The sequence below is a fragment of the Manis javanica genome, chromosome 10 (assembly GCF_040802235.1).
Source record: "Manis javanica isolate MJ-LG chromosome 10, MJ_LKY, whole genome shotgun sequence".
NCBI classification, from domain to species: domain Eukaryota; kingdom Metazoa; phylum Chordata; class Mammalia; order Pholidota; family Manidae; genus Manis; species Manis javanica.
The window spans coordinates 28801507-28817432 of record NC_133165.1 but is presented as its reverse complement, the minus strand read 5'-3'; the positions used below and the strand labels follow the sequence as shown (position 1 = coordinate 28817432).

The following is a 15926-nucleotide window of genomic DNA, read 5'->3' as shown; positions in this document are numbered from 1 at the left end:
GAAGCAGAGGGGGGCCATGGGGGTCCTTCAAAAGGCACAGGGGAGGCAGTGGGTGGGCCACGGGTCTTGTCAGGGGAAGACAGCCCCTAGGGCTACCACGTTTTGCATTTAACCTTGGCTATTGCTGACTGAGGAGAGGATGGAGTGAGGAACAGATGCCCCATCACCAGCCGCAGGAGGGTAGGGAAAGCAGCTCCTGGAGGAGACAGCAGAGGCTGGGGCCGCAGGAGGGCAGGCCTGTTGGTCAGCAGTGCAGCCCTTCAGGGGGTGGGTGCGGCCTTTTTTCAAGTCCCAGCTCCACCTGGCGTCATAACCTCAGGCCCGGTGTCAGCTTTTCTGAGCCTCAGCTTCCTCATCTGTAAAAGTACATAGAACAAAGCATCGTTCTGTGGCTGAAGTATAAAACACTAACATAGAGCAAGACACATTGTAAGCACCAAGTAAAAATTAGCTGCTTTTATTATTGTGAGGATTTAGCTTGAAGCAGGCAAGAGAAGCCTTGAAACAGGGACACATCAGACTGCTTATTCTCCCAAGAATTCTCACTTATGCTCCCAAGCCAGTGGCTCGCTCTTTAGATAAGTTCTTTATCTTAACCCCCTCCCATCCTGGTGGATTTCCTTGGCATTTCTGATACTAGTTCTTGGCACCTTTTGGTAAAGCGGTATCTGACTGTGCAAAGATGTGTGTGTGAGTGTGTGTGAAGGAACACAAAGAAGGAGCCAGCAGAGGGGTACTGTCTTGATTTTTCTTCTTTCCCATTAAACTATTTCTGCCTCCTTCACAAGTATCCCAGAACCCCAGCACTGTAGCTTTACAGGATCCGTCTCCCCAGACTCGTCAGTCTGTCATCACTGTCTGTGCTTTGACATCCAGGGCCCACCCTTCAGGGCCACGAAGATGGACCCCCAACCCTTTGCTGGCCGGGTGCTGACCAATGGTTCCTCTGGGTTTCAGGCTGAGCAGCAAGTCCCTGCTGACATCGGATGACTATGAGCCGGGAGCAGGGATGAGGAAGAGGCACAAGGGGCCTGAGGAGGAGCACGATGCTCTGTCTGGTACTGGGAGGCCTCGGGGCAGGAGCCAGCTTTGGGACGAGCACGAAGCCTCCTCGGACTTCGTGAGTCAGGTCGGTAACTCCTTCCTCCAGGTGTGCAGTCATGCAGGGGTCTGGAGGCTGTCTGGTGCTCACACCCTCTTACGGGCCTGCTGACCGTCTGGCTGTGCAGAGACTGTATGAATGGTTGCCTTTGTGCCAGGGTGACTCTCCTCCAATCTTCCTCAGCTTACAGAAGGGGAAATTAAGGTCTAGAGCAGGTCAGACACTTAGCAAAATAACAGCTTCAGGTAGAGCTGACACTGAAAGCCACATCCTGTACCTCTGTGACCTTTTGGTAAAGCCAGAAAGACTATAGGTGCTTAACCAAATAATGCAATTACTCTGTTGTTTAACAGTGTAATTGTTTAATGAGCAGCTTTACAGTTCTGTAGTTCTAAGAAACAAGGGCTTGATGGCATTGTAATTTCTTCTGAACCTTCTAAGGGTAATGGGGTGAGAGCCAACTCCTTGATTTTTGTTACTTCTGCAGACAGTCTTGAAATCATCCACTAAGACGCGTCTGGTATCTTATAATTTCTCCCTGTAAAGCCTTGTGCGAGGGGGCTATTTTGTTCCATCTGGCCATCAGAGGGAAGAAACATAAGGGAGACGGGATCCAGGTGGAGAGAAGAGAGCCAGTTTTTATGTCAGGTCCTTTTATCCTCTCAAATTGTAAAAGATACTTTTGTTTTTAATGACACTATCTTACTTTTTTCTTGTTATAAAATGTTACCTGATTAAAGAAAATAGAGATAAAATGTTTCAATGAGGGACATCAATGGCTTTGAAACTACATTTCACTTCAACAGCAAGTGACTACAGCCAGGAGAGGTGCAGGCAGGAATTTAATCTGTGAAATCTCTAATCGTTCTTTCGGCTTCAGGCGTCCAAGGCAGTTCTGGGTAGCTTTGGCCCATTTACTTGGATGGGCTGTTTCAGGCTGTGGGGCTGTCCTCATCAGCTGCTTTGTGTGGTTGAGACAATCAGATCAGCCGTGTGTGCTATGGTCTGGGTTTTTCAGTCTTGGTTCCATTACTCCTCCCTTACTCCAGCCGCCTTCTCCCACTCATCTGCAGCACTACTTGCTTAAAGTACATCCCTGGGAGGCACCAGATAGTATCACAGACAGCCAAGTGGGAACGTCAGTGATTATTGGACCCAGTAACAGCTGCTCAATAAGTGCTTCATGGGCCTTGTCTTCAGTCCATCCTCAGAACCCTGTGACGTCCTTCTACATAAATTATCCCCATTTTACAGAGTAAAAGAACTGAGGCTGAGTTAAGCAGCTTGGCAGAAACCAGAGGCAGGGAGAATTGGAGCCCAGGTTTAGCAGAGCTTGTGCCCTGAAACCACTGTCCTGTTTGCCAAATATCTTAACCCGTGACTTCCCAACTTGCCTCTCCAGCTAAAGATTAAGAAGAAGAAGATGGCCAGCGACCAGGAGCAGCTGGCCAGCAAGCTGGACAGGGCCCTCTCCCTCACAAAGCAGGACAAGTTGAAGTCACCCTTCAAGTTCTCGGACAGTTCTGGGGGGAGATCCAAAACGAGCGGGGGCTGCGGCAGGTACTTGACACCCTACGACAGCCTGCTGGGCAAAGACAGGAAGGCGCTGGCCAAAGGCCTCAGCCTATCTCTGAAACCCTCCAGAGAAGGTAAACACAAAAGGGGCGCCAAAGCCAGAAAGATGGAGGTGGGGTTCAAGGCCAGAGGCCAGCCCAAGTCGGCCCACTCCCCATTCGCCTCGGAAGTGAGCAGCTACTCCTACAGTAAGTAGCTGAAGCCATGCCCCCTGGGAGCGCGCCTCCCCCTCTTCTCCCCTCCTCTTCCTCCTCTTTCTGTCCTACTTGGGCGCGCGAGGGTCTCTCTTCTGTCTTTGCGCGGGCTCCACGCTGGAAGTGGGCGGGTGCCTGAAGTGGAAATAACTGATTGGCGTGCGTCGTGCTGGGAAGGTGCCTGTGTTTCGTGGGCGCCAGTGATTGGTGGGTGGGAGCGGAAGTCCTCGTGCCCGCCAGTGACTGTGCCCCGCTGGGGGGCCAGAAAGCCATTGGTCGCGAGGCCTGGCCCCACAGAACTGGTGGCCGCCCGCTGTGGGTTGCTGCACGTCGGTCCGTAGAGATGACCTGGACTCCCCTGCCTGCAGGTGGCTGTCCATCCTCGGGCCGTAGGTCAGGAAGGGCCGCATTTGTCAGACTGTGCTGGACGCCGAATGGGCAGTATGTCAGTTTACCTTGGTGACTGTCCTCCAAATGGCTACCCCGTTTTCTTCCTGAGGGTAGATGCCCCGCCTGCCGTCCTTGGCTGCTCCGACTTCCTGACAGGTTGAACGTGGTCTGTGCGTGCCCAGGGGGTGGCCGCCAGCCCCGTGTGACCGAGCCTTGAAGTGAGACACTCGGTTTTATTGACTGGGGTCTCCAGTGGGTGCTTCTTCACCAGGGACTCAGGGACTGGTTTTCTGAGCCAGGCAGCCTTGGTCACCCATGGCCGGCTCTCCGTGGCCTCTGGTGGCCCCAAGTTGCTGTGTGATGCCTAATGGGTCCTCGGTCAGCATCTGTGGGCAGAACACCTAATACCCAGGACGGATGCACACTGTGTGGCCAGTAGGAAGGTCAGGAGGGGCCTTTCGGCTCTGGGCACCTGTCAGCAGAGTTTGTCCTGGGAGATCCCAGGCCCTGGCTGGGTGAAGGGCTTTTTCATTGGCCACTGCCTGATCTGTGTGTCTGGCTTTTGATTGTCTCTGCTTGGCTCTTGGTGGGGGTGGGGGTGGGGGTTGAATGACAACTGCAAAAAGTGGACATATTTAATATTATAATGAAGTGTTTTATTAAGGAAAGAAAGTAAAGTTTTTATGGACTTGGAGTTAAGATATCACCACCTGCCTCACACGGCTTATTGGAGGCTGTTATGACCTTCAAGTGAATTCATGTTGGTGAAGAGCTGGATGTGGCCCCTGGCACAAGATTCAGCTGCTATTGTGATTTTTTTAAATGTTCATGGTTTTGGTTGCCTTGGAATAATGGGTCTGTGGGCTGATGCTCAGAAGTGCAAGAGGCACGCAGCTCCTATGTGCCTTAGAGGACATTCTCAGTTTCCAAAGCTTCTGTGACCCCCTGATTCCAATGGGTGTGATCGAACAGCATTCCCCAGGTCACTGCTCCTACAGGCCAGTTTCAGAGACTCACAGCCCTGCAGGAGGGAAAGGCTTCCTCCAGCTCTTTCTGCCTCTGTCTCTGCTTGTTTTGGAGTAATGAAGAGGGAGGCGAGGAGAATCACTGCCCCTTTGATCTTTGAAGGGAGAGTGTGGCCTGGGGGTTGCTGGCAGAATTACCCATTGCCCCACTTAGAGGTGGATATGGGTGGGGCAGCTAGAGATCAGAGAGCTGCTCAGTCCCTGAGGTCTTTGGAGTACTCTCTAAGTGTGCTCTGCAGCAGGTGTGTGCACACCAAGCAGCAGTCAAACTCTTGTGCCTTTGTTTGAAACTCCACTGTCTGCGTGAGAGAAATGAGTTGTCTTTGCATCGAGGAGGTTAGAAGGCCCATCTTCAGCCAGATGCTGGCTAGATCTGCAGCTTGTTGTGGAGAGCACACCTCTCTCTGTATTCTCTGTTGGCGTTTCCACAGTTCTAGGTAAGTGGGAGTGCAGTCACAGAGGTCGGGATTTTCTAGCAGAGATGCTGTGCTGGTCACGGTGGGAAGAGAGAATACTGGCCTCTTGCCTTTTCTCTGAGGGTTGTAGGGGATGGTGGCATGCCTGGTAGGAAGCCAGGTTGGTCGGTGTCACCCATGGGCACCTCCAGCCTGGGATGTGGCCTTGGGAATGACGGGATGGAGCACGTGGCAGGGAGAGCTGTGGCTTGGTACAGGCGGGGCTTGTTCTTGTCTCACCCAGAGCTGCAAGCCATTCTGCTCTTGAGCTGTGGTCAAAGTGAAAAGTGTAGGCACTGGAGGAGGCAGCCAGGGGACCCTCTGCCTCCGACATGTGCACGTGTAGTTGATGGCAGGCACGGCCAAAGCTGTAGCTGCACTTGTGAACATTCCTTATGGTCAGACTGGATTTTTTCAGGTCTGCGGATTACAGGTTTTGGCTATAGAGCCCCTTCTTCCAGCGATACCTTGCTTGACAGTCCCATATGTGAAATAGGTCAGAGTGGTATGCGTATGTTTGGTGCGTGGTTGGCAGGGGCTGGGGCTGTGCTCACCTGACACCCTCTCCAAAGCTGGGGTTGCCCCTCTCAGGAAAGCTGGAGAATCCAGGCCTCACCAGGGTAGACAGGGCAGAGGCATGTGGGGTGTTGATAACCTGGCTCTCTGATAGGATTTAGAGTGGGGAGAAGCCCCGAGTTGTAACATCCTTTGCCAGTTTCCTCAGTGTACTGCTCACACCGTGGCCTATTTCAAGGCACCACTGTGACCTTGTGAGCGGGGAGCTGGGGAGTTTGGGTGTGATCACTGTTAGAGTCTGCATGTGCCGGCCCAGCACACCCCTGGAAGCTGGTATTCAGGGGGAGGAGCTGTACCCGAGCCCTTTTTCCTCCTGGGCCTCTTCCCTTGCCAGGAGGAGGCCCTGGCTGGGTGCAGTCCTGTGGAATAGGCGGGACTCAGTGATGACCTCTGTGACCAGGGAAAAGCCCTGCTGAGAGTGGGGCTCCCACCTCCCTCGGTCCTGGAAATGAGCTGGTTGTGTGGTGGGCGTTGCGGGAGGCAGCCAATCTGGAAAGGGCCTGGGTTCAAGCCCACAGAAGATGAGCTATGTGATGTCTGTGGCTTTGAGGCCTCCCAGGTGAGGGCAAGAGGCCCAGGTCTGGAGGAGAGCTCCAGGAAGTGTGACCCAGCTTGTTCCATGGCCGGTAGGCATTTGGACCTTGCTGTGCTGTGCTGGTATGAACCGGGGTGTTCTCCAAACCACTGAGAATAATGAAAGAGGGACACCAGCCCCCTCCCATCCCCCGTGCTCTGTGACTTACCTTTATTAAAAACTACTTTGACTGCAGATACGGACTCAGAGGAAGATGAAGAATTCCTGAAGGACGAGTGGCCTGCCCAGGGCCCTTCCAGCTCCAAGCTGACATCGCCCCTCCTGTGCGGAATGGCGGTGAAGACCGGCAAGCCAGCTGGGAGCCCCCAGCTGACCAAGAGGGGCCTGGCGGCCACCCGGACTCTGGAACCCAAGTTGGCCACCAGCAGGAAGCAGCCGTTTTGTTTGCTGCTTCAAGAGGTCAAGGCCCGTTCCTCCTTCAGCGATACTTCGGAGGACTCATTTGACCAAGGTTACTAGCTCCAAACACACAATACCTTCCATGTTTTATAGCGAGAGTGAGTGAGAGCGAGAGAGCGAGCGCGAGAGATGGCGGCCGCCGAGTGGTCCACCGGGACGGCCACGGCAAGGGCCACGGTTAGGGCCACGGGAAGGGCGCCATCTTGGTTCTTGGCAGCGTAGCCTGCTTTATCTGCCTCAGTATTCCCATTTTTGTTTTTATTTGTACCTGTATCATTGTGTTAATACCATTGGCTAGCTCTTTTTGAGCTTCTATATGGACTGTTTTTAGTCTTCACCTTTCTCCACTCTCCCTCTGTGGCCCCTCGCCTCCTCAGCTCCCTAGACTGCAGGCCTGGGCGGGGTTCCCTTGCCCAGGCCTGGGCTGCTGGAGGCCTCCTGAGGGACATTTTGTAAATGGAATTTTGTCGTGTGGGCGTGTGACTTGATGTTTGTACTGCGATTTTGGTAATACCAAGCTTTATTAAACATACCGAGTTCATTTTTAACTAAACCCGTGTGCCTTGTCTCTCTTGCTGTGTCCTTACTAGGCCATTAGGCTGCCGCTTCCCTCATTTTTTTCCTCCTTCCCCTCCCCCCCTCCCCCCCAACCCCAGCAGGGGTAGAGGTGGAATAACACATCTGCTGCTTTCTCTGTTATTCAAATACCCCTGGTGGCTGTTGGCATGCCTTTCATTTTTCAGGTTTAAAGTCAACTGCTTTCACCTCCAGCTTCATTTTTTTTTTAAGCTTCTTGTTTGTCTTTTATTTTCTTAAAGTTCTGTTCCTATGCAACAGTGGTTTAAAAATATTTACAAACACTTGTTTTCTAACACATTTCTGTTTTGAAGGGCTTGCAGGCAGTGCAGGGTCAAGACTATTTGCTGCCCCCAAGTTTTGTTGGGAAATTTGAACATGCGGGCTGCTTGCTGCGTTGAGGGCCAAAAGCCCAGTGCTTTGGAGAGGGCACCGGCCTGCCAGCCCTCGGGTCCGCTCCGCTCAGTCCAGCCTGGGGGCCTCCTCCGTCTCGCTTGGGAAAAGAGGCTCCATTCAGTGACCCCTGCCCACAGCTTGACTTGGCCTTCTCTAACGCCAGACTCCACTTCTGGAGTTAGAAGTGTCAGAACCGCCAGGCCCCCCAGTCAGGAGTGTCCCCAGGGGGCTGGGAGAGCCAGAGGAGCCTTAAATGCTTCTGTCCCTGGTTTAGGATTTGCTCCAGGGCCGACCCCCTCCTGGGATTCCAGCGCTGGGATAGCAGCAGCCAGGTGGCAGAGCCTAGACCCTGGTGCTTCCTGAGTAAGGCCTGGGCCAGGCTTCCTGGGAACTGGTTCTGTCCCTGGGACAGGGATGCTGCCCCATCCCAGCCATGCCCTGCGGTGACGCACAGCACGTAGCCCAGTGCAGCTGGGGCTCATGTTCTCTTGGGCTACTGTTATGCCTGAGTGAAGGCAATCTGGGCTGAGCTAAAAGGCCATTAGCTGGCCAGCTAGCCTCGTTTTCTGAGGCCTGCCCCAGCCTGGGCTTCTGTGGACACGTCTGGCTGGTTCACCACTCCTGCCCTTCCCTAGCCCTCTCTCTCCCCCACCTTGCCTGGGCTGGACCTCCATGCCTCCTCCCCATTAAAGCCAGAGTTCCAGCTTCCAAGTTCTTTGAGCTCTGTGCCAGCTCAGACCTTGTAGAGAAGCAGGCAGCCCCCTAGATTGCTTAGCAAGTGACCATTTGCCCAGAGTAGAAAGAGGGAGCTGTTGGGCCCTTGGAGGCCACCAGGGCTGGACACAGCAGTGGACAGAGCCCAGATAGGGAGAGTGGAGGGATTAGGGGTTGGGGGGCTCCGCTGCACACAGACTGTGGTTAGGTCTTGCTGGGGATGTTTGGGTAATAGGGCCTTACTGACATCTGATACTAAACACCTAATTGGCTTGGCTTTTCTAGTGTGTCTGCTTTCTCCTCCCAGCAGCTTGACCATACCTTCACCCTTGACCCCTACCCATGATGCTTTGAATGTCTGTTTTGGTCTCTTGCATTTGCTCTCACGCTGCACTCTGGACGCAAAGCGAAGGCTGGGAGTAGGGCAGACGGCGCAGCGGGTCACTGAGCTTGGGTCCGAGCCTGGCTCGTTGCTCCGTAGGTAGGCAAAACCCTTTTCTTTGTGTCCCCTCTGCACCCCCCCTCCTTGGGGTTTGCCCCCACCGGCTATGGCAGCAGCTTTGGCATTTCCTGTACCAGACCCAAACCAGACCGCACCAAATTACAGCAGCCGCACATCCTGAGCCAAGAGATTTTTTCTCATAAAAAGTTCTGCATTTCCTTGGGTTTCTTTGTTGGGGCTTTTTGTCCCCTGCCCTTGGCAAGCTCTGTTGCCTCAGGTGTGGACAGCTCCAGAGAGCTTGGTCCTGACACCCCCTCTACTCCCCTGCCCTGCAGACCCCAGTCTGAGACTGGCCACCGGGGGAGGCAGCCAGGGTGGGCTTGTCAGGCTCGGACGAACGGGAGGCGGGGAGGGTCTCAGGAGGCCAAGATAATCTGCAACTCCAGTTGGTGGAAAGCTCACCCTTGTTTGGCTTTGCCTTCTGGCTGCTCTCCTGTCTCAGGGTGCTGGGACCAGGCTGCTCCTGGCTTTCTGGGGTCTGTCATGGACATTTTGGGCATCCGGAAACCCAAAGCCAACCCTCCCTCGCTGGACCCTGCCGGTAGAGAATCCTGGACGGCAGAGTTCTGGAGTCTCCACACCTGAGCCACCCCGGGAAGGCTATCTCTACAAGGGACAGCTGGCCACATGCCCAACCCCATGCTCCCACCCTGCCAGCCCCGTGCCCCCACCCTGCTCAAATTGGCCAACCCCAGGGAGGCCTGATGTGGGGGACCCAGACGCTGTGGAAGTCTGCCTACACTTAGCCTGCTTTGCTGCTGTGACCCACTGGGGCGGAGACAGAACCGTGTGATGTCTGCAATGTGAATGGATTGCAAGTGTGCTCTGCCTGCCTGCCGCCTGCCTGCCCCGCTGACTCCATCCACTCCATCCATTGCTCTGGGAGCCGGTCTCCATGTTCTCACTCGTCTTAACAAACCTCTTCTCTCTCTGCCTCCTTCCTCTCTCCACTCCCATCAGAGATTCCTTAAGCTCACCACTGCCTCCCTTGCCAAGGGGTCACTCAGCAGAGACCCGGGCTCCTCGGGTAAATGGGGAGGCAGAACCCCTGCCCTCGGCACCCCCAGGACTGCCACTTCAGGTGGCTAGTTACTCAAGCAAATAGGCACTTGGGTTTGCAGGAGAATGTGGAGTTGGCTGGCCATCCCTGCTCCTTGTTCCCCCAGCCTGGGCTGCTCTTTGCCCCAAGACAGAGACTGACTGGGGGATATGGCATGCCTCCTTATCTCCCTCCCGCCTCTTCTTGCTGGAGAGTCAACCTTGCCTGGCTCCGCCCTTGGCCAGTGGCCCCCAGAGCCACCTCTACGCTCCCAGAGCTCTGGGCAGACAGGCACCCTCAGGCAGGTGTCCCCGTGGCTCCTTGGCAGAGGCAGGTGGCGGGCAGTTAGCCCCCCATGCTTTCCCGCAGCCTGCCCTCAAATGGCTAGCTGGGTTGTCTTCCTGGGAAGATCACAGCACACCTGTATCTCCAACAGTCTGTCTCATTTGTGGAGGGCTTGGTTCACATGTTCACATGCGTGGAGCAAGCACCATCTTCCCTGCCTGTCCCTCTGCCTGCCCCGCCCTTGTCCCCAGAGCCTGAGCTGGGCTTGGGGCTGCAGGTCTGCAGCAGCAGGGCTGGTTTCCGGGGAGAAGTGCATCTCTGTTCACCAACCGGAGTGACAAGCCGGGGCTGCTGTAGACTGCACTACTCCGTGGGTGACAAGCCAGCCAGCCCAGGGTTTGAGTCCTGCTTGAGCACATGACTCCACTGGGCTGGTCTCCTCCTGGGGCACCCTCTACCTCCCTGCCTAGCTGGCTCCCTGTGACTCCTCTGGGGACAGGAACAGCACAGTTTCTGTGCCTTCTCCGGGCTTCAACCATGGGGTCCTGCCACCAAGAAGAGACCAAACTCCACCTTCTCCTGCCACCACTTCCCAGGCCTCCAGCTGGCAAAACTCCCCCCAAGCACCTGTGCCCAACAGCCTGAGCCCCCAGCCCTTCCTGCCCTCTCCTCTTTCCTTCTCTCCTGCTTCCTTCCTCAGCCTTCATGTTGTATGTTGGGGCGTGTGTGCGCGTGTGCGTGAGACTGTGGCGAGCGCTGGCTCCAGTCCTTGTCCGTGTGTCTGTCCCCTTCCCCACAGCACAGGTGCATGTTGATGTTCCCCTTACAGAAACCCACTGATCCCCAAAGCCGCTGCCCACCTCTGGGCTGTCCAGGATGCTCAGGTCTTGGGCTCGCTCTGATGGGGACACTGGGCCAAAAGGGGGGGACTCGTGGGCTGGTTCCGGACCCACCCCCAGCTGGTGAGGAGTGAGGAGTTGGCTGGAGCTGTGGCCCCCCCTTGCTGGCGCTCAGGCAGAGTGGGGGACGGTGGGGGGGCGGCACATACCCAGGCCAAGGCTCTGACTCGCCTCTGTTTTCTACACGCCAGATGAGAGCTCCGAGGAGGACGAGGAGGATGAGCTGGAGGAGGAGGAGGACGAGACTGGTGGCGGCGCTAGGCTGGGGGCCCGTGAGCGGGCCCTGTCGCCAGGCCTGGAGGAGAGTGGGCTGGGCCTGCTGGCCCGCTTTGCAGCCAGCGCCCTCCCCAGCCCCGCAGCGGGGCCGGCCCTGTCAGTGGTACAGCTGGAGGCCAAGCAGAAGGCCCGGAAGAAGGGGGAGCGGCAGAGCCTGATGGGTGAGTACCGGCAGGTGGGCTGCAGGTCTACCTCTGCCCCATCCCCAGGTGAGGGAGCTGAGGCTCAGAGAAGGGTGGGAGCTGAGCTGGGAGCTGGTGGACCCTGCCTCGGAGGCCAGCCCCTTCCTGGTCATAGGGGCGCTGGTGAGGTGGCCCTGACCTATGGTGACCTGTGAGAGTCTCCAGAGCTGGGCAGAGTGATCATCACCATTAATGCATCCCAGTCAGATGTTTCATGTCAGCAGTTACGGGAAGCAGAGAGGTCTGAGAGCTGCACCCTGGGGGTTTTGGGGAGCCTAAGGGGAGCCCCTGACCCATCCTGGGCTGGTCAGAGTGGCCACCCTGTTGGCGATACCCAGGCTGAACCACAAGAGGGGAGCGGAACTGGCTAAGCAAAGGCAGAAGAAATAGGGGTGAAAGTAGAAGGAAGAGGTTGAGAAGGTAGAGGTTGGAGGGAGGGGATCCTCTCTGCTCTGGGGGCAGCAGAGGGGGTTTACCTAGTGAGATGGGTGGGCCCAGGTGGGGCAGGTTTCGTGTAGCCTGGGGTTAGGGCCTGGAGGAGGTCATTAGTGGGAGGCCAGGTGCTGTGTCACTCTGATTAAGCCCTGCTTCCTCTCTCTGCATATTCGATGTTACGCTTGCCGTCTTGGGACCCTCTCCCGGGTCCACCCCAATTCTCACTGGGCCAAGCGTCCCCATGGACCCAGCCCCCCTGCCCCTGGGTTAGTGTGGGAGAATGAGGCGGTGCTGCGTGTATTCAGGCCATGAGCTCTCCTGGCCTTAGTGGGGGTCTGTGCCGGCCTCCCTGATGATCCCTGCATGCCCTTTCCTGAACCTCAGGTAGGCTCCTGAGTCCCTCCTGGCAGGGCCGGGACAGGGAAAACGGGCACAGTGGTACTACCCTGCTGCCCTCCCTAGGCCTCCCCCAGCTGTGTCTGGTTTCATGCACTCTGCAGGCTCCAGGGCCAAAGCTCCATTCTTAGCAGCCTGCCGCACCTTCTGGGACCCCAACTCTGGGGCAGCCTCACTCTCTCCCCAGCACCCCATGCCAGGCCCCAGGTCCTGACCCTGCCTCCCTCCCCTCCCTTCACCCCCATGTCCTACCATTGTTCCCTGGACAGTGGTGCTGGCCTCCCTCCAGGCTTGCTTCTCACAGGTATTCTTTACACAGAAGCAGCTGGAGAGCCTTCCCTTAAAGCTCAAACTTGACCAGACCAGGCCATTTATCTACTTAGCACCTCTGCTGGCTCCCCATTGCCCTCTGGCCAGATTCTACCTGTCGGACCCTCTACCCTTAGACTGCTCAGACAGCAGTGTCCTGTGCACAGCCCCTGCCCCAGCTAATGTACCCTGAATACGTCCCCGTCCTAGAACCTTTAGGCTTCTGCTCTTGCCCCCAAATGCATTTCATTTGAATTGTCAGATATATTGACAGAGTTCAAATTATCCCCTTTTTAATGCTTTTAACATCTGAACAGTCTGTAGCGATATTTCCTTTTCCATTGCTGATACAGATAATTTGTTTCTCCTCTCTTCATTTCTTGATCAGTGCAGCTAGAAGTTATCAACTTTATCGATTTCTATTCTGTTATTTCCTTCTGTTTATTTTGGGTATAATTTGCAGCCATTTCTCATTTTTTAAGGTGCAAACTTAGGTCATCAACTTGGGACCTTTTCTTTTAGAGGCATGTAGATGTAAACCTCCAAACACTGCTTTAGTTACATCTCACACATTTTTATGTTGTCGTATTTTCCTTATTACTCAGTTCAAAATATTTTCTAGTATCTCTTGTGATTTCTGCTTTGATCCAATGATTATTGAGAAGAATATTATTTATTTTCCAAATTCAGTGGGAGTTGTCTGGCTATCTTATTTTTATTGATTTCTAACTTAATTACATCTTGGTTAAAGGACATACTCTGTAAATCTTTAAAACTTTTTAAGATTTAAGGGTGTATGGTCTTAGTAAAGGTACTGTGTACACTTAAAATATATATACTCTGATGTTATTAAGTATAATATTCTCTAAGTCAGTTCTATCAATCAAGCCAATGTGATTGAAAATATAAAGATCTTGTATATCTTTGCTAGTTTTTTGTGTAGTTCTGTAAGTTGCTTAGAGATCAGTGTTAAAATCCCCAAGTATGTTTGTATAATTCTCTTTCTCCTTTTAATTAATTTGTCAATGTTTGTTTCATACATTTGAAGCTCTGTTCTTGGGTGCATGCACATTTATTATTGTTATGTTGTCCTCTGGAATTGACTGTTACAGTCACAAAGTATTCTTTCTACCTCATAATACATTTTGTTTTGAAATCTGTTTTATCTGGTATTATTCACTCTACCTTATGCTTACTGTTTATTTGCATGGTATACATTTTTTCAGCCACTTATTTCACCTTTTTCTTCATATTTAAAGTGAGTCTCATAGATAAGCTTATAATTGGAAGCTTATAATATAATTGTTTTTTAATCCTTTTTGTAGTCTGTTTTCTTAATGTTTAATTATTGATATGGTCAGGTTTGACTGTGACTTAAAAAAAAATAACAGCTTTGTTGAGATAAAATTCACACACCATAATTCACCCTTTTAAAGCATATAATTTGCTGTTTGTTGTCATATTCATAGAGTTGTCCAACCATCACCCTTATCTAATTTTGGAACGTGTTCATTGCCCCCTAGAGAAACCCCCTGCCCATTCATAGTTACTCCCTGTATTTCCCCAAACCCCCAACCCTAGGCAGCCACTTTTTGTCTCTGGGTTTACCTGTTCTGGGTTTACCAGTCACATCATGTGTGACTGAAACCATATGCAGTAAGTGGCCTATTGTGTCTGGCTTCTGTAGCATACTTGTTTAAGGTTCATCCATGTTGTGACATATATCAGTACTTTATTCCTTCTTTTCTAATAGGTTTAATTTTGTAGAGCACTTTTTAGGTTCACAGCAAAATTAAGAGGAAGGTACAGAAATTCCCTACCCCCTGCCTCCATGGGTGCATAGTCTTGCCCATTACCAGCATCCCCAGTAGGGTGTGCATTTCTTATAGTTGATGAACCTGCATGTGACACATCATAATCACCCAAAGTCCATAGTTTACACTGGGAGTCACTCTTGATTTTGCACATTCTGTGGGTTTGCATACATGTGTAATGGCATGTCCCCTCCGCTTTGGTGTCATTCAGACTAGTTCCTGATTTCCCTGTGGTCCTGTCCGCCTGTTCATCCCTCCCTCCCTCCTAACGCTTGGCAACCACCGATCCTTCTGTTGTTTCCTTTGTTTTGCCTTCTCAAGAGTATCGTAGAGTTGGAATCATGCAGTTGGGAGCCTTCTCAGACCGGCTTCTTTCACATACTGATGTGCACATATAACAGGTTCCTGCATGTCTTTCCGTGACTTGAGAGTTCATTTCTTTTTAGCATTGAGTAATGTCTCAATGGATGTACTGCAGTTTATTTATCTGCTCATCTACTCAGGGACATCTGGGATGGCTTGGTGGCATCTAGGTTTTGGCTATTTTGATTAAAGTGCCTATTTTGTGTGCAGGTTTTTGTGTGGACAGAAGTTTCCATATCCTTTGGGTAAATGCCAAGGAAGATGATTGCTGGATCATATTGTAAGAATAAGTTTAATTTTATAAGAAACTGCCAAACTGTCTTCCAAAGTGTCTGCACCAGTTTGAATTCCCACCAGGCATGAATGAGAATCCCTGTTGCTCCATGTGCTCATCAGCATTTGGTGTTGGTGTTTTGAATTTGAGCCTTTCTGATAGGTGTGTGGTGGTATTTCCTTGTTGTTTTAATGTGCATTTCATGTGGAGCATCTTTTCATATGCTTCTTTGCCATTGGTATTTCTTCTTCGGTGAAATGCCTGTCAAGATTTTTGGCCCATTTTTTAATTGGGTTGTTTTCTTAATGTTGAATTTTAAGAGTTCTCTCTATATTTTGGATAACAGTCCTTTATCAGATGTGTCTCTGTTAATATCCTCTCCCAGTCTGTGGCCTGTCCTTTCCTTCTCTGGACAGTGTCTTTCACAGAGCAGTCATTTTTAATTTTAGGGAAGTCTCTCTCATTTCATGGATTGTGCCTCCGTTGTTATGTCTAAAAACTCACTGCCAAACCAAGGTCATTTAGATTTTCTCCTACATTATCTCCTAGAAATTTTATAGTTTTGCATTTTACATCTAGGCCTGTGATCCATTTTGGGTTAATTTTTGTGAAGGGTGTAAGGTCTCTGTCTAGGTTCATTTTTTTTTTTATTGCATGTGGATATGCACTGGTTCCAAGCACCACTTGTGGAGAAGACTGTCTTTGCTCCATTATATTGCCTTGGCTCCTTTGTCAAAGATCAGCTGATTGTATTTATGGGGGTCTATTTCTGGGTTCTCTGTTCTATTCATTGGTCTGTTTGTTTATTCTTCACCAGTACCTCACTGTCTTGATTACTGTAGCTTTATAATAAGTTTTGAAGTCGAACACTCTCAGTTCTCTGACTTTGTTCTTTCTCTTTCAATATTGAGCCAGCTATTCTGTGTCTTTTGCTTCTCCATATAAATTTTAGCATTAGTATATTGATAGCCACAATTTTTATTGGGATTGCATTGAATCTATAGATCAAGTTGGGAAGAATTGACATCTTGACAATGCTAAGTCTTCTGTATATGAATATGGGATGTATTCTTTGACTTCTTGCAATAGGGTTTTGTATTTATCCTCATAAGATTTTGTACATACTTTTTCAGACTTAACCTAAGTATTTCAATT

The 15926-nt window shown here is 51.8% G+C and overlaps 1 protein-coding gene across 14 annotated transcripts in view; it reads left to right on the top strand.

The window, feature by feature from the left end:
* TNRC18 (trinucleotide repeat containing 18) overlaps window positions 1-15926 on the top strand; it is an 82423-nt gene that overhangs the window by 43976 nt on the left and 22521 nt on the right. For all 14 annotated transcript variants that reach the window (XM_073214992.1, XM_073214987.1, XM_073214991.1 and 11 more), the window contains 4 exons: window positions 958-1129; window positions 2505-2865; window positions 6088-6363; window positions 10914-11159. In XM_073214992.1, coding sequence (XP_073071093.1) covers window positions 958-1129; window positions 2505-2865; window positions 6088-6363; window positions 10914-11159 — 1055 coding nt within the window. The remainder of the gene's footprint in view (window positions 1-957; window positions 1130-2504; window positions 2866-6087; window positions 6364-10913; window positions 11160-15926) is intronic.